The sequence below is a fragment of the Nerophis ophidion genome, linkage group LG29 (genome assembly GCF_033978795.1).
Source record: "Nerophis ophidion isolate RoL-2023_Sa linkage group LG29, RoL_Noph_v1.0, whole genome shotgun sequence".
Classification (NCBI taxonomy): Eukaryota; Metazoa; Chordata; class Actinopteri; order Syngnathiformes; family Syngnathidae; genus Nerophis; species Nerophis ophidion.
In genome coordinates, this window is record NC_084639.1 from 15,947,907 (window position 1) to 15,971,247 (window position 23,341).

The window sequence follows — 23,341 nt, forward strand, 5'->3', positions numbered from 1 at the left end:
TGCTGAGATAGGCGCCAGCGCCCCCCGCGACCCCAAAAGGGAATAAGCGGTAGGAAATGGATGGATGGATGGATTGAAATGAAAATAAGAAATAAATACAAGTGGGAAATAAAAAAATAGTAATAGCCTACTAAAATGCTTGCAATCAACAGTTAAATAAATAGGCCTCGTTTGTTTAGTACAAAAAACAAATATTAAATAAATTAAGAAACTCTTAACAAATGCCAACATAAAAACTAAATGTTCTGTAGCAAAGAAAATGTAATCTTAAATTTGCAATCAAAAAGAAAATAAATACCTTCAAAATAAAACAAATAAATTAAGAGCCAGTAATGCCAACACAAAAACTAAATGTTCTGTAGCCTACGTTTAAAAATATAACAAAGAAAATATCACGAGAGCGTTGTCGTTCACTGAGTGATTCATGTCATTAATCCGCGTTGAACGATTCGTTCGCTCAGTCCCTCCCCGCCCCCATGATGAGTAGTTGGCTGCGTCGTTCGCCGACGTCGAGGGTTCAGTGAGTCACAGAATGTGACACCCGGCATGGTCGCGGCGGAGCTCAACTGAACTGAGAAAGGAACGAATCAGTTCATGAAGTGATTCGGTTCAGTGCGTTCACTCCAAAGATTCGTTCGTTCGAATGAATCGTTCGCGAACGACACAACACTAAGCCTTTCCTTTTTGAGGTGTCGGCTACGCTCCTCCAGCAATTAGACGGTGACCAAAATACAGGTGTGGTCGGGAAACGAGGCTCATCCTAATTGTGTAACTTGACGCGCTACAGAAGCCTCCTACTGACAGGTGAGTATCGGGTTCCTTAATAAATGCAGATAAAAGGCGGTTGTTGACGTTAACACAACGGTTGTAGTTTTTTAAAGACTTATAACTGGCTTAATAAACACAAAATCAGCAGTCATTAGCCTCCGCCCGGCCTTTAAAATAAACTGATTCATGGGAGATTTTTCCCTCACTAATAACAAAAAATACCGTGAGATAAATTGTTCAACTTGTTTCAAAGTGACAGCATTTGTTCACCTTTGATTTATTGATTGAAACTTTTATTAGTAGATTGCACAGTACAGTACATATTCCGTACAATTGACCACTAATTGGTAACACCGAATACGTTTTTGAAGTTGTTTAAGTCGGGGGCCACGTTAATCAATTCACGGTAAGAGTGGAATCAATTCAGCATTTAAGTCAATATGCTAAATGGTTGCTAATAGATTAACTTCTCAATTTTTTGATTATTTTAAACACCATCATCCACTACCTACTGCCCGATCACCAAACTACGGCCCGCGGGCCGATTGCAACCCGCCGGCATCCAAAATTTGGCCCTCGAAGTCCCAAATTAAAAAATGAATAAATGACTTTTTTTTTTCTAACAATTTAAGTTGTTCTTTTTTTTAATCTGTCCTTTCTAATACATTTTCTGCCGCTTGTTACTCTGTGTTTCCTAGCCGCTCAGGCAAATTATATTGCCTAAAAATGTATTTTCCCATTGATAACATGACATCATCACACTCGTACAGCCCGGTCCCCGGCAAATTTTTTTTTTAACCCATTGCAGCCCCCGCGTTAAAGTTTGGGGACCCCTGACCTACTGTCATGCTTCGTCAGCAAAATACGGCCCGCAGGCCACGTGCGGCCCTTAAAAATTTTAATCCGTCCCACCGGACGTTCTACATCAGCCCGTCAGGACCAGATGAGTAGCCCGCTGGCCAGTTCTAAAAATAGCTCAAATAGCAGCACTTACCAGTGAGCTGCCTCTATTTTTTAAATTGTGTTTATTTACTAGCAAGCTGGCCTCGCTTTGCTCGACATTTTTAATTCTAAGAGAGACAAAACTCAAATAGAATTTGAAAATCCTAGAAAATATTTTAAAGACTTGGTCTTCACTTGTGTAAATAAATAAAAATTTTTTTTTTACTTTGCTTCTTATAACTTTCAGAAAGACAATTTTAGAGAAAAAATACAACCTTAAAAATGGTTTTGGGATTTTTAAACACATATACCTTTTAACCTTTTAAATTCCTTCTTCTTCTTTCCTGACAATTTAAATCAATGTTCAAGTTAATTTATTTTTTTTATTGTAAAGAATAATAAGTACATTTTCATTTAATTCTTCATCTTAGCTTCTGTTTTTTCGACGAAGAATATTTGTGAAATATTTCTTCAATGTTATGATTAAAATAAAAATAAAAATATTCTGGCAAATCTAGAAAATCTGTAGAATCAAATTTAAATCTTATTTCAAAGTCTTTTGAATGTATTAAAAAATGTTGTTTTGGAAAATCTAGAAGAAAAAATGATTTGTCTTTGTTAGAAATATAGCTTGGTCCAATTAGTTGTATATTCTAACAAAGTGCAGATTGGATTTTTACCTATTTAAAACATGTCATCAAAAATATATATTTATTGTGAGAAATCATTAAGATGATCAGTTTTTCCACAAATATAAATATCATTAATTAGTATAAAAATATAGAGTTAAAGGTAAATTGAGCAAATTGGCTATATCTGGCAATTTATTTAAGTGTGTATCAAACTGGTAGCCCTTCGCATTGATCAGTGTCCAAGAAGTAGCTCTTGGTTTCAAAAAGGTTGGTGACCCCTGTTCTACATAATTTTTTTTAGATTTTTAACATCAGAACTGTTGCCACAATCATAAATGAATCTTTTAGCACATACACAATGTTGGCATCTATAGTTATATTTTTTATGAACATCCTAAATTAATCTTTCAGCACATACACAATGTTGACATCTATAGTTATAATTTAATAAACAATCATAAATGAATCTTTCTTCACGTTCAAAACCCAATAGTCCAGGATATCACTCACCCACTACACCAGGAGTAGGGAACCTATGGCTCTAGAGCCAGATGTGGCTCTTTTGATGTCTGCTCCTGCCTCTCAGGTTCAGAGTTCCTCCTTGAAAATCCCACACATTGAAAGGCGCATTCTTGATCTTTTAGCTGACATTGCTTAACACGGTAAGTAATAAATAAATACATAAATAAATGAGTTGTACTTGTATAGCGCTTTTCTACCTTCAAGGTACTCAAAGTGCTTTGACACTACTTCCACATTTACCTATTCACACACACTTTCATGGTGAGTTTACTGACAGAAGTACGAACTTTACAGTACTTTATATTAGAAATGCTAACAGCGGAGGATGAATGTACCATAACAAGAAGGTAGAGGAAAAAGAAGATTATCGACTACGGACTCGCGCAATTTTACAGGATGTATGCAGATTCCAAATACACATCAGGAGGTACCAGAAGGTAAGAAAAGTTGCTTTTGCATAATATTGCGAAACAAAACGCCAGATTTGTTTTACCTTATACACACACCATAATAATACTCAATGTTTAATGTGCCGACAATCCTTCATAGCTTACCAAATTTGTACATAAAACATTTTGATAGATTTTTGAGCGCTGTGTGTGATGTTCTATATTTTCAATGGCACATTTAAAATGTTTGTGTTATTTACTTGATACCCATCATAGTGCAGCTACACGTATCTCTTATGTTTGACTGCCATCTACTGGTCACACTTATTACACCATGTACCAAACAAAATTGATTTGAAGTGGGTATGCTCAACCAAAATGATTCCTTACATTAGGCGCAACGGGTTATAAGGCGCACTGTTGAGATTTGAGAGAAAAAAAAGGATTTTAAGTGCGCCTTATAGTCCGGAAAATACAGTAATATTGTAAATCTCACTTTCTTTATTTTAATGTACATTTTAGGTGTCCCATTCAGTAAAAAACGGTAAAATTCCATTCCGCATTTTAAGGTGGTCTGTAGGGATGATGTTCGAAAACCGGTTCTCCGATGCTTCGATAAGAAAAGAACCAATTCCATGGATTCAAATCCCTTATCAAAGCCACCTTAGGACACACCATATTAAAAGGTGCCGTGTCAATTACGGGTGCTATTTCTGTATGTAAATAACGCACAGTGTGTTTTTGGGCGCAGGCATGTTTAAACATACGCCAGTTTAAAACATACGCTAGCTTAAAACATACGCTACCATGCATGGACGTTGTTTTAAAAAGGCAGCAGGAGCAAAGCTGAGTTCGGTTGTACTTTATTGAAATATTTACCAATGTACTCACATTATTTTTTTGATCAATCCTCATCCAAAAATCCATCAAAGTCCTCATCTTCTGTTTCCGAAATGGCAAGTTCTCCATCAAACACGCCAGATTCCCTCATCATTTTCAAAGTCAGTCTCGTTGCCGTGGTGGGGCTCCTCGGAAAAGATGCCATTTGAAAAACAGTGTAAGCAGACACGTTAGCTCGATCCAATCCAATCCACTTTATTTATATAGCACATTTAAACAACAAGAACGTTTCCAAAGTGCTGCACAGCCATGTTAAAAACAATATTAAAAACAATATTACAGGCATGTGATTTTTCCGTCTAAAGTCGTAATTCCATCTTTTTTAATCTCGGGGGGGGGAAAAGTGTTGACTAATCAACTAGTTGATTGGTCGATATGTTCCTTGTGACCAATCAGGACGTCTGTAATGAATGATGACGTCATCACCGCCATTTTCCAAATGTAAACTGTCTGTTCACGAGTAAAAGAAATTGATAAACATGTCAAAAATAAATTTTGATGGGATTGGATGGAAAGGGAAATCACTGATACTGTTGGGAAGAAGGAAGTTGCGACTTTGTTCGGCGATTTTATTCGGAAAATCGATCGTCCCGGAAAAGTTTTGTGCACGTGGTGTCATGATAATATTGACTATGGATCACAAGGTTTCAAAGCTTTGGAAGTACATGCGAAACCCCAAAAACATATGAAACAACTTGAAGCAAGGAAAACAAACTTTTCACTAGCTGGTACTTTTGGATGACAACCGAAAGTGAGCAAACCTTACGGACTTCATCCTTTGTTTACTCGACAACTGCCGTAGACATCGAGAGGAAAAATCCACCCAAACAACACATTTCAGTTGCAGACAGGGTAGTTAATAATGAGGTAAGCTAAAAAATATTTGCTTGAGAAATACGCATGTTTGTTTTAAATATTAACCAATTATTGCTTTGCGAAATATAAATGGGTTTTCCTAAAAAATAAAAAGCCACGTGAAAATATATTATGAAAGTACAGAAATTCAAAGAGTCGCATTATTGATTCCAGTTAACAATTTATTTGAAATAAATTTGCATATAATACTAGAGGCAGAAGTTGGCAGTGAAATCTAAAAAAGAAGTTACAAAAGCAGAGACCAAAAGGAAAATGCAGGCTGCTCAGAAATTTGCAAGGAAAACTCAAGTTAGGGCTCTCCGAGCAAGTAAATGTGTGAAGTGAACTGAAGTAATGTGGTAATACCGTAAATAAACTGTAGATAATAACACTGATCAATGTGACACCTGTGGATGTGAAATGAATACAAGATGTATATATTATTGACTAAATACTGTTGGGACTGAACCATATACAGTGATTCATTAGGATAATTGGGGTATGTATGTTCTATTAATGATGTTTTCATGTCTTTAAACACTAAAATATTTTCTTCAAATGGTGCTGTCTTTGTTAATTTTAGCATGTTAAATTGGTGAAAAACGAGGAGCGAGGACCTGGCTGGGGGCCTTCGTCCCCCAGACCCCCGGAAATGTTTTCAGTGTTTTTCATTGTGGTCAAATCACATGCCTGATATTATGCTCCACCAATGACTGAATAAAAACAAAAAATAAATAAATATGAAACCAATATAAAAACAATATCAAATAAATATGATTAAAAACTATTTTAAAGGGTGAAAGCTATTGAAACAGTAAAATAGAAATCAAAATGTATAAAAAAACACAGAGGACAGAGGACCACACAACTAACATAGTGTTAAAAGCAAAGGAATAAAAGTGGGTCTTAAGACGAGACTGAAAACACTCCACTGTGGAAGCAGTTTGAACATGGAGGGGCAGAGTATTCCAGAGCTCAGGGCCGACCACAGAGAAGGCCCTGTCTCCCCTGGTTTTAAGTCTCTGCTTGGGCACCACGAGCTGGAGCTGGCTCCCGGACCTCAGGAGTGTAAATTTGGATGAGGTCCGAGATATACTGAGGTGCCAGTCCATGTAAAGATTTAAAAACTAACCGCAATGTTTTAAAATCAATTCTAAAATGAACAGTGAGCCAATGCAAACTCTGAAGAATTGGGGTTATATGCTGGCGTTTCCTGGCCCCTGTTAAAAGTCATGCTGCCGCGTTCTGGACTAACTGCAAACGTGAGAGAGCTTTTTGGCTAATGCCAGCATAAAGTGCATTGCAGTAGTCCAGGCGACTTGAAATAAAAGCATGCACGACTTGTTCAAAAAGGTGAAAAGATAAAAACGGTTTTACCTTTACTAAAAGACAAAGATGATAAAAACAGGATTTTAAAACGCCATTGACTTGTTTGTCAAGTTTAAAATCGCTGTCTGTAGTGACGCCAAGGCTGGTGACTTTGGTACGCACATAATTGTGCAATGGTCCCAAGTCAGTGAGGGCCGGACCAAAAACAGAAATTTCCGTTTTTCCCTCATTCATTATTAAAAAATTATGGGCTAACCAAGCCTTGACGTCACATAGACAGTTGAGAAGGGGTGTCAGGGGGCCGTGGCCTTTTGAAATTGGCATATAAATTTGGCAGTCATCTGCATAAAAGTGATAGAACACTCCATGTTTCTTAAAAATCTCTCCAAGAGGGAGAATGTATAAGGAAAACAGGATAGGGCTTAAAATAGATCCCTGGGGGACACCACAGTAAAGCGGGGCAGAAGAAGAGGTGGCGTCCCCCAGCCTGACAGAGAAGGACCTTCCAGACAGGTAGGATCTGAACCACTGTAATGCAGTCCACCTGACATCCACACAGTCTCTCAATCCACACAATTCAAAAGAACTGTGTGGTCGACTGTGTCAAAGGCAGCTGTAAGATCTAAAAGCACTAAAATGGCAGAGTTTCCAGAATCAGGCATTAAAAGCAAGTCATTAAAAACCTTTTAAAAGTTCAGATTCAGTACTGTGCAAAGCTTTGTATCCAGACTGAAATGGATCTAAAGTCCTATTTTCATCTAAAAAAGGCTGCAGTTGTGCCAAAACACATTTCTCCAAAATTTTTGACACAAAAGGTAATTTGGAAATGGGCCGATAATTTGACAAACTTGTCGGATCAAGACCTGTTTTTTTAATCAAAGGCTCAACAACAGCTCTTTTACAAAAAGAGGGGACACAGCCAGAAATCAAGCTGCTGTTGATGATGTCCCTAACAGAAATGTCAATAGTGTCCCAGATTTCTTTAAAAAAGCGAAGGGGGACTGGGTCTGTGGGACAGAACGTGGGTTTTAGTTTGTTGACTATTTCTGTAAGCTCAGGCATGGACACAGGCACTGAGTGGCCACATTAAAACTCAACGGAGAACGAGAAAGATTTGCCCGAATAGACGCAACCTTGTCGTTGGTCTGGGCGACATTGGCTTTTATTAATATTGCGATATTTTTATGCAAATTAGCAAATTTGGTAAATAAATAATCAAAAAAATTATATTTTGTTGTATTCTTACCGGACCAAAAATGAACCGAACCGTGACCCCTAAACCAAGGTACGTACCGAACCAACATTTTTGTGTACTGTTACACCCCTAGTATTTACCGTATTTTCCTGACTATGAGGTGCACTTAAAATGCATTTTTTTTTCCCCAAATCTCGACAGCGTGCCTTAGAATAATTCTGGTTTTGCTCACCAACCTCGTAGTACTTTTTTTTTGGTACATGGTGTAATGATAATTGTGTGTGTGTATAAGGTAAGACATTATCTGCCGTTTTGTTTGGCAATATTATGCAAAAGCAACTTTTCTTACCTTCTAGTACCTGCTGATCTGTATTTGGGATCTGCATAAATCCTGAAAAATTGCGTGTGTCCGCCTTTGTAGTGGAGACACCGTAGTCGATAAGCTTCTTCTTTTTCCGGTGTATCGCTGTGACAAATGCATTTGAAAACGGCTGTCCGGTCGCTACTCATGATCAAGCGTGAAATACGCTAAGTGACTGCTCTTTGGAGGTCACGCACACACACACACACACACAGACACACTTCTATTCACAGAGTTGAACTATTACCAGTTCTTTAAAAACCACTAACCTTTTGACTTTTGTGTTTGTTGTTTCTTAGGACAGAAAATCCCATCAGCATGTTTTCTGCTACACGACCTGCGTGTGGTTCTGAAAGCTCCTCTTTTGCTCAAACGTCCAACTGTCACAACCCGAAGAAGCAGAAAGGAAAAAACTCATTTGGTGAGTTTGATAAAATAACAGGCGTGTCATCCACAAGGTCTCTTGTTTGTTATAAAAGAACAAGAGATATACGGACTTTCTCTTAACCCTCCCCCCCCCCACCCCCCCCCCCCCAAAAAAAAACACTAAAAGGTCCTTCTGTGGAGCCAAAAATCCTGATTGAGAGGTACAAGCGCGACGAGATGCATGCTGTGTCCTTGCTGCATATGCTGGCCCAGTCTTACCAGTTCCACCTGGAGTTCAAGGAAACTGTGACCACAGGTATAAATGCCGTATTTTCTGGACTATAGAGTGCACCGGCATATAAGCAGTACCCACAAAATTTTAGGAGAAAAAAAGATTTTCCATTTATTAGCCGCACCGGACTATAATCCGCAAATATATATGTTGGGAAATGAGTACACAGAAATATTTTGTAAATGTTTATTTACATACCTTAATTGTTTCCAAATGTTGCCTGTAAAACCGCTGAACAAACAGAAGTCATCTGGCGGTTTATTTTGTTTGGTAGAGCGGCCGTGCAGCAACTTGAGGTTTGTAGGTTCGATCCCCGCTTCCACCATCCTAGTCACTGCCGTTGTGTCCTTGGGCAAGACACTTTACCCACCTGCTCCGAATGCTACCCACACTGGTTTAAATGTAAAAATTAGATATTGGGTTTCACTATGTAACGCGCTTTGAGTCACTAGAGAAAAAGCGCTATATAAATATAATTTACTTCACTTCACTTCCTCGTCATGGACCCACTAGCTGCGGAAGCTAGCTCTTCAATTAGCAAAACAGACTAAATAACTACACTGACGTTTCCGTGAATTTAGGAAACTAAAACTTCCGGAAAAGAATGCCATTGTAAGGTAATAATACTAACTCAGACGCTTGGAAACGTGTTAACATGTTGGCTAATGTTAAAGATGCGAGCTTCATTAGATTACTATAGCACGTACAAATATACTTGAAAACACTTACTGACATCACACAGACGTTTTTTTAGGTAAGAATTGTTTTGGTGAAATTATACAACTTAAAAACTTTGCTTAGAGCAGTATTTTTCAACCTTTTTTGAGCCAAAGCACATACATTTTATTCACTGAAAAATCCAGAGGCACACCTGCGAGCAGAAAGTGTTAAAAAAGTTAAACTCAGCAGCCGATATTGACAGTAAAAAGTATTTTTCGCAATTGTTGGATATGAATTCAATCCCTAACCAAGCATGCATCAATATAGCTCTTGTCTCAATGTAGGTGTACTGTCACATCACGCTGTGACTTATTTTGATGTTTTTGGTGTTTTCCTGTGTGTAGTGTTTTAGTTCTGGTCCTGCGCTCCTATTTTGGTGGCTTTTCCTGTTTTGTTGGTATTTTCCTTTAGCAGTTTCATGTCTGCACCTGCTTTGTTTTAGCAATCAAGACTATTTAAGTTGTTTTTATCCTTCTTTGTGTGGACATTGTTGATTGTCATGTATTGTACGGATGTACTTTGTGGACCCAGTCTGCTCCATGCACTGTAAATCTTTGCTGTCGTCCAGCATTCTGTTTTTGTTTACTTTGCAGCCAGTTCAGTTTTAGTTTAGTTTTGCATTGCCATCCCTAAGCTTCAATGCCTTTTCTTAGCGGCACTTGCCATTTGTTATTTTTGGTTAACCCTTAGATACCTTTTTACCTGCACGCTGCCTTCCGCTGTCAACTGCATATTGTGATCATGACAAACCATCGTCGTCTCACGCGATGTGTTCCCGACATCTACAAAGCATTTAGCTACCAGCTTCCACCTACTGATACTGATGAGAATAACACGGTTACTCTGCCGAGCTCTAGACAGCACCGCAAACTCAACAACGGCACATTATTTGCGGATTATAATTACTGGTTTGCAAAAAATGTTTTTCACCCAAATAGGTGAAACTACATAATCTCCCACACACAGGGATTGAAAAACACTAGTTTAGAGTGATGAATGAAGAATCCATACAAGTACAAACCCTATGAGTAGAAACCCTATGGACGGCTAGAAAACGGAACAGCACTGGCTCGGTCTAAACAGAAGGGCAATGCAGCATCTGCAGTGAGCAAACTCGTCCAAAAAATGGCACCATAGCACAAACCAGAACCCGCCTATTAAGTGTCTATGCTTGTTTCTTTTTTTTAAATTATTTGCATTGTTTAAATCAGTCGCACCATAAGAAAAAAGTAGGAGTTTGACGGTGGTACAAGATAGGGATGTAATGTTAACAAACGGGTCTAGGCTTTTGAAAGGCCCTCTCAAGTGAATGAGAACCAATTCACAGTTGTGGGCCATTTGTTTGTGTGCCGTTTTTGAATGCAAATTGCTATCATATGTGCGCCACCTAACTGGACTGGAGTCACACGGTTCGAAAACGTCACAGAATGAGCCGTGAGTCAGATGAAACGTAGCAACACTCGGAAGCACTTTTGCGGTTGATTTGTTAAGAAACCTAGTTTCGATGTATAAGTTAGACTTTATTTATCTCAAAATGGGTAAAGTATATTTGTAGATCCAAAAAGTCCACACAAATAAGATAAGAAAGCAAAAAGGAAACTTTAGAGAACATAAATGACAGAACTGACGTGACCAGCTGCCACTTCAGTGCCATTTACTTCATTTCTATAATATTCACATTTTTATTCTAGGTGTATTTGTAAGCTTTTTTCCTGGACTGATAAAATGCTTGTGTGGAAAACGTTCCTGCAAAGTTGATTTGCACGAGGGTTTTTTGAATATAGCCTCTGTAGATTTTATTGTGCCACGATTTGTCTTAGATGAGAAAGAATTCTGAGTAATGTCCCAGTCAAAGCAGTGGCACCACCCTATGAAACATTTACCATGGAAACACAACTAAGATTAAATGGTAATATTTTGCACATTTATTAATATTAAATTGGTGAGAATCTGAGATATTCAGCTCATATTACTTCTGCCAGTAATTATTTCCTTTATAAAAACAAGAAACGTCTAAATAGGAAATATACAGCCAGTCTTCTGAACGGGTCTTTGAAGGGAACGGCTCTTCAAGATGCAGCTCCTCTCAGAGAGCCACAAATCCAACTCTGGTACAAGAGTAAATCGTCTTTGCATTTTGTTGAGGATTTGGATAAAGATGCATGCACAGGACTTAAAGGCCTACTGAAATGAGATTTTCTTATTTAAACGGGGTAGCAGGTCCATTCTATGTGTCATACTTGATCATTTTGCGATATTGCCATATTTTTGCTGAAAGGATTTAGTAGAAAACATCGACGATAAAGTTTGGAACTTTTGGTGCTGATAAAAAAGCCCTGCCTGTACCGGAAGTAGCAGACGATATGCGCGTGACCTTGTGGGTTGTGGCGCTCCTCACATCTGAACATTGTTTACAATCATGGCCACCAGCAGCGAGAGCGATTCGGACCGAGAAAGTGACAATTCCCCCATTAATTTGAGCAAGGATGAAAGATTTGTGGATGAAGAAATTGAGAGTGAAGGACTAGAAAAAATAAATAAAAATACTATGTATATTGGGAATGATTCAGATGTTATTAGACACATTTACTATGATAATTCTGGAAAATCCCTTCTCTGCTTATTGTGTTACCAGTGTTTAAGTGAGATTATATGGTCGTACTTGTACCACCTGAAGGTCGGGCTCGCGCCTTTCTTCAGCACCAGTCGACGAGTGGTGGCGATGCCCATCTCTGCCCTTCGCAAGGGACCCTCTTCGAAACACGATCTTTCGAAATGATCGCTGCATAATACACTGTACTTTGTGTGTGTGTGTGTGTGTGTGTGTGTGTGTGTGTGTGTGTGTGTGTGTGTGTGTGTGTGTGTGTGTGTGTGTGTGTGTGTGTGTGTGTGTGTGTGTGTGTGTGTGTGTGGTAAAGCTTCTCCATCATCTTTCGGGAATGTAAACAATGAAACACCGGCTGAGTTTGTGTTGCTAAAGACGGCCGCAATACACTGCTTCCCACCTACAGCTTTCTTCTTTGACGTCTCCATTATTCATTGAACAAATTGCAAAAGATTCAGTAACACAGATGTCCACAAATGTTTTAGCATGATACTTCTGCGCAAAATTTAAAATTGCAATTTAGTTAACTAAACCGGGCATATTGGCATGTGTTGCAATGTTAAGATTTTATCATTGATATATAAACTATCAGACTGTGTGGTAGGTAGTAGTGGGTTTAAGTAGGCCTTTAAGTTTCACTGTTTTGATAGGCTCTACTGAAGCATCTCTCCCCCACCCCCGGAATCTTAAGAATGCCACACTAAAAAAAAACCAAAACAAAAAATAGGTGTTTTCAAAATTTTTCATGAACTTGATCAAAAAATTTGAATTTTTTGCTAAATCTACCGTAATTTTCAGGCTATAAGTCACAACTTCCCCCGCCCCGGCGCTTATATACATTGCTGTGGCTAATTTATAGATGTGGACCAATTAAATTGTACTCTTTAAATCAGACATACTCGCAGAAGTCAGCCATATAGCACATTATGCACTCACCCTCATCTTGGCGTATACACTGTGAAACCACAACCACCTACGAGCCCCAAAAGGTCGCCTTGTTACGACATTTACCTTATTTTTCGGATTATAAATCGCTCTGGAGTATATGCCGCACCAGCTGAAAATGCATACTAAAGAAGGGAAAAAATCATATATATATGTCGCACTGGAGTATAAGTCACATTTTTGGGGGACATTTATTTGAAAAAATCTAACACCAAGAATAGACATTTGAAAGGCAATTTAAAATAAATAAAGACTAGTGAACAACAGGCTGAATAATTGTACGTTAATATGACGCATAAATAACCAACTGAGAACGTGCCTGGCATGTTAACGTAACATATTATGGTAAGAGTCATTCAAATAACTATAACATATAGAACATGCTATACGATAACCAAACAATTTGTCACTCCTAATCGATAAATCCGATGAAATATTTTTCCTCGATGTCACTTCTAAACAACTCTGCCAACTCCAAAGGTATGCGCCGCTTCCTCTTGTCGTTTTCTGCTGCATATTTCACTACATCCATCTTGTAATATGCAGTACATGATTTCCTTTTTCGTCCAATTTTTGTTCAGCCCTTCTCAGTTTTTATGTTACCGCCAACGATGAAATGATCCATTTTAATAGTTACGGCAGCATATAGCATACAGCAGTTAGCATTCCATGACCCACAATGCACTTCTGCCATGACCCTCCCCCGCCAAATTCTTATTGGTTGACGTGTATGTGACGATTGCTGATGTGTGACGATTCCTAACATTTTCTTGGTCTCTTCCGCGAATGAGATAAATAACATCATTTGATATTTTATGGTAATGTGTTGAGTTCACACACAAGTCGCTCAGGAGTACCGTATTTTTCTGAGTATAAGTCGCACCTGCCGAAAATGCATAATAAAGAAGGGAAAAAAACATAAGTCGCACTGGAGTATAAGTCGCATTTTTGGGGGAAATTTATTTGATAAAGCCCAACACCAAGAATAGACATTTGAAAAGCAATTTAAAATACATAAAGAATAGTGCATAAGTGTGCGTTATGTGACGCATAAATAACCAACTGAGAATGTGCCTGGTATGTTAACGTAACATATTATGTTAGGAGTCCTTCAAATAACTATAACATATAGAAAATGCTATACGTTTACCAAAAAATCGGTCACTCCTAATCACTAAATCCCATGAAATCTTATATTTCTAGTCTCTTACGTGAATGAGCTAAATAATATTATTTGATATTTTACGGTAATGTGTTAATAATTTCACACACAAGTCGCTCCTGAGTATAAGTCGCACCCCTGGCCAAACTATGAAAAAAACTGCGACTTATAGCCCGAAAAATACGGTACTTCCTCTAGATCCTGTGTTAAAGTCAATACCCATCAAATATTTATTTCCATCATGTCATAAAAATGGGCTCCCACAGTAAATTTTTGGGGTCCCACTTTTTTTGTAACTTTTGAAAAGAAATGATAAATGTATGCATTATCCTGTGCTAGCAAACAAGTAACATACAAAAGTTAATTATATTTATATAGCGCTTTTTCTCTAGTGACTCAAAGCGCCTTACATAGTGAAACCCAATATCTAATTTTTACATTTAAACTAGTGTGGGTGGCACTAGCAGCAGGTGGGTAAAGTGTCATGCCCAAGGACACAACGGCAGTGACTAAGATGGCGGAAGCGGGGATTGAACCTGTAACACTCAAGTTGCTGGCACGGCTGCTCCACCAACCGAGCTATACCGCCTGCAAAAAAACTTTTTGCACCATGTCGGCTAATTGTCAAACTATATGCAAAATGTATTGAATCAGATTCGACTCAGAAAATGATTTAATGGAAGTGATAGCTAGTCCGTATAGTGGTCTCATTATTGACACTTTCTGTCTCTGCTTTGCTTGCAGCGACCCTACCAGTGTGCAAAACCACTGGTAGGGTTTAGGTAGTTTAGTAGTTTAGGTGTATTATTTTTTTATCTTGTGTATATTCATGTGTTCTGTGTACAGTGGGCTAACTTAGTTGTTCATTTAGCTGCAAGTTCACACTGAACTAAGTTTTTACTCACCGTACACTGAACGGTACTAGTACAATACTAGTTTTGTCCCGATAACAATATTTTGATACCGGTAGCAGTACTTTTTAGTATAGTATAGTACCAAATTTGATTCATTAGTATCGTGGTACTACACTAATACCGGTATACCGTACAACCCTAGTACATACTGTATACAAATGAGTTCCACCTATTACTGCATTTAATGATTACGCTGTTGTCTTTTAAGGGAACACAACAAGGCTGTTATTTGCCTTTTGCGTGCTAATTGATGGCGTTCAGTACAAAACTGGCATGGGACTAACAAAGAAGGAGGCCAGACTCAAAGCCGCAGAGTTTGCCCTTCAGGATCTGCTGCCTACTTTGGAAAAAGAGAAGTTCGACCTCCCTAAGGCGTCAGGTCAGTAGTTCAGAATCGACAAATTATGAATAGTATGGTGATTAATGCTGAACTGTCAATTTACATCTGCTGTATTTTCTGGACTGTAGAGTTAAAGTTACACATTTTAGAATAAATTTTATTTTTCCATATATTAGCTGCACCAGACTATAAGCTACAGATATATATACATTGTGAAGTAAGTTGTTACGCAGAAATATATATTTTTAAATGTTTATTTCCATATCTTAATTGTTTCCAAACGGTGTCTGTAACACTGCAGTAAAACAACTGCTCAAACAAAACATAAGTCATCGTCATGGACCGACTAGCTGCGGAAGATAGCTCTCCAATCAGCTAAACAGACTCAATAACCCCAAGGTGACGTTTTGGAAAAATTACGAAACTGAAACAATACAAAATAAATGCCATTGTAAGTTAATAATACTAACAAAGTCACTCGTTAACGTGTTAGCATATTATTTAATGCTGACAACGCTACTTCAGTACATTACGATATGTACCAATGTGTATGAAAACACTCCTACACACATCACCCAGGGGACAGTTTAGTAAGTAAAAATTGTTTGTTATACTGTAAAACATAAAACTTTGCTTGGAGTTAGGGCTCGGCGATATATTGATATAAACGATATATCGCAGGTTTGTCTCTGTGCGATATAGAAAATGACTGTATCGTAATATTCGATTTATATGTTCTCACACAGTTGCTTTTAGCTGCGTGCATTACATTACTGGCGTTTCTCACTCCTTCTCGTCTCTCCTTCTCACAGAGACGTAAAACAAGCCCGCCTTCTTACATATGTCACATACTGTCGCGCGTCTAGCGTCATACGCTCTCGCCAAGCAGAGAGGTAGCAGCATGGCTCACGTTAGCTTAGGAAGGTCGTGCAAGCGTCTAGCGTCATACGCTCTCGCTGAGCAGAGAGGTAGCAGCATGGCTCACGTTAGCTGAGGCAGGTCGTGCAAGCGTCTAGCGTCATACGCTCTCGCTGAGCAGAGAGGTAGCAGCAGGGCTAACGTTAGCTGAGGCAGGTCGAGCGGAGCGAAGCTTGTGACAATACAAGAGAGAGAAGGTGCGAAACTGATCACAAATGGAGGAAGAACAATAAATGCCTAAAATAAAGAGCAGGGGATCCATCATCTGGCGGTGGTTTGGCTTCAAGTGGGAAGATATTCAGCAGACAACAGCAATATGCAAAGTATGCAGAAAAGTGTTACTACAAAATGGTAGCAACAGTACTAATTTGTTCTTTCATTTAAAAAGTCCCCCCTGAGAGAATGAAGAGTATTTAATAAATACAGTTTTGGTCAATTGACTTAGTTTTGATTTCTCTCTCTGCATGAAAGTTTAAAAGTAGCATATATTAATGCAGTATGAAGAAGAATGTTTTAATGTAGACACACAGAATCATCATAATGCTGTGATCATATGCATCAAGTGTTTATTCAAAGCCAAGGCAAAATATCGTAATATATATCGTATATCGCAATATGGCATAAAAATGTTGCGATATTAATAAAAGCCAATATCGCCCATACCTACTTGGAGTGATTAATGAAGAGTCCATACGGGTAGAAATCCTATGAACGGTGAGAATACTTAACGGCTTTGGTACTTCCGGTTCAAAGTTGAGTCCAAACAGAAGGGCGTTACAGCTGCTGGAGTGAGAAAATGTGTCCAAAAGATGCTGCCATAGCACAAATAATACCTGTTAATTGTCTTTGTTTTTTTTTTTGTTAGTTTTTTTTTTTTTTAACTATTTGCACATTGGCCGTCAGCGAAGAAACATCCACAAATTGGTCGCACCGTTTTATAAGCTGCAGGGTTCAAAGCATAGAAAAAAAGTAGCGACATATATTCCGGTAATTACGTTACTACTCTTTAATTAATGCAGAATATTTGTATGTTTTCCTTTTTTTAGCTTTCCCACTCCTCTTTCCCAAAGAGGAGTTTTTCAAAACAGATATCCAATCCAGTAGTTTTATTCGAGGTGAGCAATCCATACCTTTTCTATTCTGCCTGCTTTTCTTTTTTTTGGTTTATTCTGTCTCAACTTTGTCAATATTTTTTGCTGTTCCTATCCAGAGAGGAAGAGTCCTACTAACCTGCAGATACCAAACGCTGTCAAGAATCAGCTGAACATCTTGATGAACAGCCACCCTCAGTTCTGTGCCTGCGCAGCCACAGTCGCAGCGTTCGTCATTCAGACCTGTAAGTGCATTATAAAACCACAATGGTAGTAGACGATTAAATAATACCAAAATATGTCGCGTTAGACACGTAATCAATTACAATACAAAATGTGTTCAATGAAACGTTGAATATATATATATTTTTTCTTCGTCGGAAGAAAACGGAAGTTGTCAGGCAAGGTTGGTTGCGTGAACAAAAGCACTCCTTCTCCGGTAACCGAGCATCGGAGGAAAAGATCAGTGGGAGTGACACGCTAACAGCCAATCAGGTGACTGTATCAACTATGGCTGGGCGATTTATCGAGTTTGTAAGATAAATCGATATATTTTTTTAACAAAATATGAATTCAGAAAATTTCGTAACATCGATATAATTTTTTCAAGTTAAAATGACCAAATGACGCTTATTTGTTGTGTTCCTTGTTTGCCCCGCTTCAAAATCCCTCCCAAGACTCCAAGGGCTATTAAACCCCTCCCCTTCCTCCTTCCAAGACGTGCTTGCACTATCTGACCCACTGCACTGACCCACAACAAAAATCCCTCCCAAGACTCCAAGGGCTATTAAACCCCTCCCCTTCCTCCTTCCAAGACGTGCTTGCACTATCTGACCCACTGCACTGACCCACAACAACAACACAAGCAAATATTGAGTCTTGACTGTGCCACCAGCAGTGTGCCGGTGACCAACTAATAAGTAAAATGCAAACTTCTGCATATCTGCCAACAACTACAGTTTTCATGTAATGAGTACGGTTTTTGATTAACCATTGCAGCTAACGACTGCAGTGGTAGAAAATAAGGTTTTCAAATTAAACATATTTAACTTAAAAATCGAAGCTATGTGGCTTAACTACATTTCCCAGTAGCTCGGCAGTAGCTTCACTACTTTTCAAACAAGTAGAGATTTCCGTAGCTTAGCTACTTTTAGACCTATCTAGGAAATGCTAAGCTACAAGAGAAGAGAGGGAGAAGAGAAAGATAACTGGAGTAGTGCAACTACACGGGCAGGGGACAAAATACACTGGAAAGATCAATGATTGGTCGGTTTACGTATAAGAACGACCATGATTGGTTGGTTGGTTGGTTGGTTTAAAAGGATGAGTAACGATTGGTTAAGATTAGGGCAAAACATTATAGACAGGCCAAACAGAGGCAAGATAGGGCGGGTCCTGGAACCAGGAAAGGAAATCACAACAGACATCACAAATGACGATGAGAGAGTCTGAGAAAGAGAATATTCAAGCGAAATGTACACCGCAGTGAGGAAGAACATAGCCGCACAATTAAGTCACTGACCACAACTAGTAGGACCCCAGAACCGGACATGTGGGACAGTCCATTACATCGTCGAATGTGAATTAAAAAGTGCCTACCTGCAAATTAATGTTTTATCTTAGTTGGATTCATGTTGTATTATTTGCACAGCTAGGTTATTTATTTTATGTAGAAATAATATTTTTCTATTTTATTTGTTATGTAATTCTGTGCTACTTAAACTGTTTCTTTTCTGTGCTGTTAATACCCATATTGGCTAACTGGGTTAATAAAAGTGCCACTGACTGTTTACAGTACAGTTGTCATTCACTTCAATTTCAGTAAATCTCTCTCAAAAATTATCTTTATATGTATATTTTCCCCCAAAAATATATCTCGATATTTATCGAATATCGAGTTTAAGCAAAAATATATCGAGATATACTTTTTCGTCCATATTTCCCAGCCCTCATATCAACTATCACGTTCGTTGTCTGATGGCTCATTCTTTGCATGGAGTGAGAAAAAAAAGTCAAAATGAGTGCTGCAGAGAGCGAAGAGATTTTTCGATCAAATAAAAGTCACGTCGACAGTTTTTTTCAAAACGGAGTCAGACCAAGGCGCTCGTAATCAATGCTATCACACCAAAATAAAGAGAATTACAAACAAAATGTCATTATTTGCTTCATTTGAACTAACAATCTCATGTTACGTTAAACGTATGTTTTTTTTATTTTTATTGCAAACAAAGAATAATCTTGGAATTAAATAACATTGAACATACAAGACAACTCGTCTTTTAGTCATAAGCAAACAAGCTCCTAATTTGGCTGCTGACGTATGCAGTAACATATTGTCATTTCCCATTCTATTATGTCAAAATTACGAGGGACAAGCTGTAGAAAATGGATTATTAATCTACTTGTTCATTTACTGTTAATATCTGCTTACTTTATGTTTTAGCGTGTTCTATCTACACTTGCGCTCAAATGTAATAATCACTTATTCCTCTGTTTGGATACTTAACAGGGTTTGACTGATACTACACATTTTGGTATCAATCTAATCCAAAGTAATTACAGGATCATACATTGTTCATTATCAAAGTTCTCCTGTGTCCAGGGCCGTTTTTTCTGACTTGATAAACCCAAAAAATGACAAGATTTTGAGATAATAAAAAAATATTAATTTACTCATTGTAATATCGACTATATATACAGCTCTTGTACTTCGTATCGTTACAGCCGTTGTCTCCATAGATCCAACCATTGCATTTGTTTACATTCAGGAGCGCTAGCTTGTTGCTAGCGGTTAGCTATTGTATGTTCCTACGGTGTGTATTGAAACATGTTTAGCTATTCCGTGTCCTGTAGAGATGATCATTTGTTTTAAAGGCCAGATACGTCCATTGTGTCTCCACAGTTTGTCTGCTTGTGATTACACCGTGCGTATGCGTTGCCTAACATACGCCTCTTGCTCGTTTTACCAGCAATGTCACGACATGACGACGGTGCAGTATTATCAAAATATCGGTATTTTTTTAGAAGCAGTATAGTACAGATTTTAACTCATTAGTGCTGCAGTACTTTATTAATACCGCTTAACCCTAAAAAAATATATATATAAAAAATATATTATTATTTGGTGCAATTAATAAAAAATGTAAGAATAAGTTTTTGGGTCCATCCACTTTCTACCGCTTGTCCCGTTCGGGGCTGTCAATTATTAGTTTTATTACTATCATTCATAATGTTTTTTTAAATTTTTTATAAATATTTGGTTTTCCTTCTTTTTGGTATTATTGTATGTCTTAATTGCATTGTAAATGTCTATCCTAAGTGTTATAAAGCTATGCTGCAGTTGGAGTTACTCGTTTTTGTTCCGTTACATTGATTAACATTCTGTAATTTTTGTAATTAACGTTTTTAAAAACAAATTTTAAGTCGTATGTCAGCAGCAAAGAGGAGTTTTTGTTTTGAAAAAGTTTAAGTATGAATTTTATACCAAACTAGATGAGGCAATTCCTGAAGGAGTTGCGTGTGAATGGGCCAATGCTGAAGTTGAACTGAAATCCTGGATTTTTTTTAGAATTGTTGAAGTAGAGCACATAATTCCCAAACAGGCTGAATATTTTGAAGTTGGAGTAGTGTGAATAAGATAAAAAATGTAGGAGTTGTGGAACTTTTAAGAATTTCCCATTGATTTCAATGGGATTTTCCCCCAAAATTGGGAATTTCGGGAAAAGCGGGATTTTTTGGGGAAAATGGTAAACAACTTGAATGGTCTAAATGAGTTGAAATGGTTGGTGTTGGAATTTTTCAAATCAGTAAATGAGTTGAAATGGTTGGTGTTGGAATTTTTCAAATCAGTCGAGAAATTTTGTAGTAGTAAGATGTTGAATTGAGAAATGGTATTACGGAATTCCTGGAATTTCGAGAAAACCAGGAATTTTTCCAGTTTAAAAGACAACTTAGTTTTTTGTCCTAGTTAATAGAATGGTTTGACAGTGAAGTGGGTTAAAAAAAGGGGGAGGAGTAGTCGCCAGAAAAATGGGTGGCAATAGGGCTTTGGAAATTTTTTAAACTTGGAATGTGTTGAAGGTGGAATTATTTGAATCGGTTGAAAATGTGGAAATGGTGGAAGTTTTGAAAAATGGCCAATTCATTTTGAAGACCCGGAATTCTGGGAAATCTGGGAATTTTTGGAATTTGTCAAGGGAAAGCCCGCGATTCCCAAATAGGCTGAACAGTTTGAAGTTGGAACGGTTCAAATCAGAGCATTCACACAATAATATAATATAATATATTACAAGACACATGTTGAATCGATTCTGAAAGGAATTGTTACCCCAAGAATGGGAATGAAATCGAGTGTTGAGGTTCCCAAAGATTCTCACCTCAAACGGACAGAGTGGCTTTAAGATACTGACAATGATCTACCTCTTCTTCCCAGCCAGTAGATGTGAGGTGGTTGCTGTCGGCAGTGGCAACTACAACGTCAGGGAGAGCTTGTCAACAAATGGACGTGTTGTGCACGACTCCCATGCGGTGGTTACTGCAAGAAGATCACTTATGAGGTGAGTTATCCTGTTTTGTTTACACTCACTAAAATATACATGCGAAAGATTCATATTAAAGACAATGCCCAGTTTATTCGATTAGGAATTGGATGTGAGCCCTGAATCTTAATTTTTCATATTGACATACAGTAATCCCTCATTTTATCAAGTCTCATTGGTTCCTGGCTTGACTCTTGTACATGAATGTTCGCAAATATGGATTTTTATTAAAACATTGAATATTGTCATTCTTGTACTATAAAAACTGTGAACAACCTTCTAAATGTGTTTTTTAAACATTAAAGCCCTTAAGACATGAATTAACACACACATAGTAGTGTTGTACCGATACCAATATTTTGGTACCAAAATGTATTTTGGTACTTTTGGATACTTTTTTCTAAATAAAGGGGACCACAAACAATTGCATTATTGGCTTTATTTTAACAAAAAAATGTTAGGGTACATTAAACAAATGTATCTTACTGCAATTTTGACTTAAATAAAATAGTGAGCATACAAGAACACTTTTATTTTAGTAGTAAGTAAACAAACAAAGGCTCCTAATTTAGCTGCTGACATACGGACTAACATATTGTGTCATCTTCTATTCTATTATTTTGTCAAAATTATTGAAGACAAGTGGTAGAAAATGAATTATTAATCTACTTGTTCATTTACTGTTAATATCTGCTTCATTTCTCTTTTAGCATATTCTATCTACACTTCTGTTAAAATGTAATAACTTATCATTCTTTTATTTGGATGATTTACATTAGTTTTGGATGATACTACAAATTTGGGTATCGATCCGATACCAAGTCATTACAGGATCATACATTGGTAATATTCAAAGGCCTCACGTGTCCAGGGATGTACTTCCTGAGTTTGTAGACATAATATAAGTTAAAAAAAAAATGAAAGAAGGTATTGTGATGCCAGAAAATATCGACTAGATACGCTCCTGTACTGGGTGTCATTACAGTGGATGTTAGGTGCAGATCCACCAATGGCGTTTGTTTACATTCAGCAACGGCGTCATTAGCAGTGACGCCGGTGAGCTACGCTGTGTAGTGAAAGTGAAGTATGTTTGGCTATTCTTCGTCTGCAGGGATGATACTTTATTTGTCGCCATGGAGTTGACGATTAGTGATTTAGAAATAGGTAAAACACTGCAGATGGACTTTAGCTGCTTGCTAGCTAGCCATGTCTTAAAGCCCTTCTTCCTGAAGGCGTTTCAGTGTTATAACTTCACCTCTATTGTTGGATTTTTTAAGCCAAAATGCGTCCATTCTCCCTTGTCTGTCTACTGCTTGTAAGTAATATGTGTGTGTGTACTGCCGTACATATACATTGTGTGTGCGCATGTATGTATGTATATTTATATATATATATATATATATATATATATAATATATATATATATATATATATATACAAACCCCGTTTCTATATGAGTTGGGAAATTGTGTTTGATGTAAATATAAACGGAATACAATGATTTGCAAATCATTTTCAACCCATATTCAGTTGAATATGCTACAAATATCATACAAT

At 37.7% G+C, this 23,341-nt stretch overlaps 1 protein-coding gene across 2 annotated transcripts in view; it reads left to right on the forward strand.

Moving 5' to 3' along the window:
* Positions 1 to 584: 584 nt before the first annotated feature.
* The window catches only part of adad1 (adenosine deaminase domain containing 1 (testis-specific)), a 51,458-nt gene continuing 28,701 nt past the window's right edge, over positions 585 to 23,341 (forward strand). Inside the window, exons 1-7 of one of the 2 annotated variants that reach the window (XM_061891589.1) lie at positions 585 to 804; positions 8,193 to 8,314; positions 8,447 to 8,575; positions 15,106 to 15,276; positions 17,202 to 17,270; positions 17,366 to 17,491; positions 21,679 to 21,802. In XM_061891589.1, the coding sequence (XP_061747573.1) occupies positions 8,212 to 8,314; positions 8,447 to 8,575; positions 15,106 to 15,276; positions 17,202 to 17,270; positions 17,366 to 17,491; positions 21,679 to 21,802 (722 nt within the window). In that variant the 5' untranslated portion in view covers positions 585 to 804; positions 8,193 to 8,211. Of the gene's footprint in view, positions 805 to 2,942; positions 3,005 to 8,192; positions 8,315 to 8,446; positions 8,576 to 15,105; positions 15,277 to 17,201; positions 17,271 to 17,365; positions 17,492 to 21,678; positions 21,803 to 23,341 lie in introns of those variants that run through there. The other variant, XM_061891591.1, reaches the window with a different exon arrangement.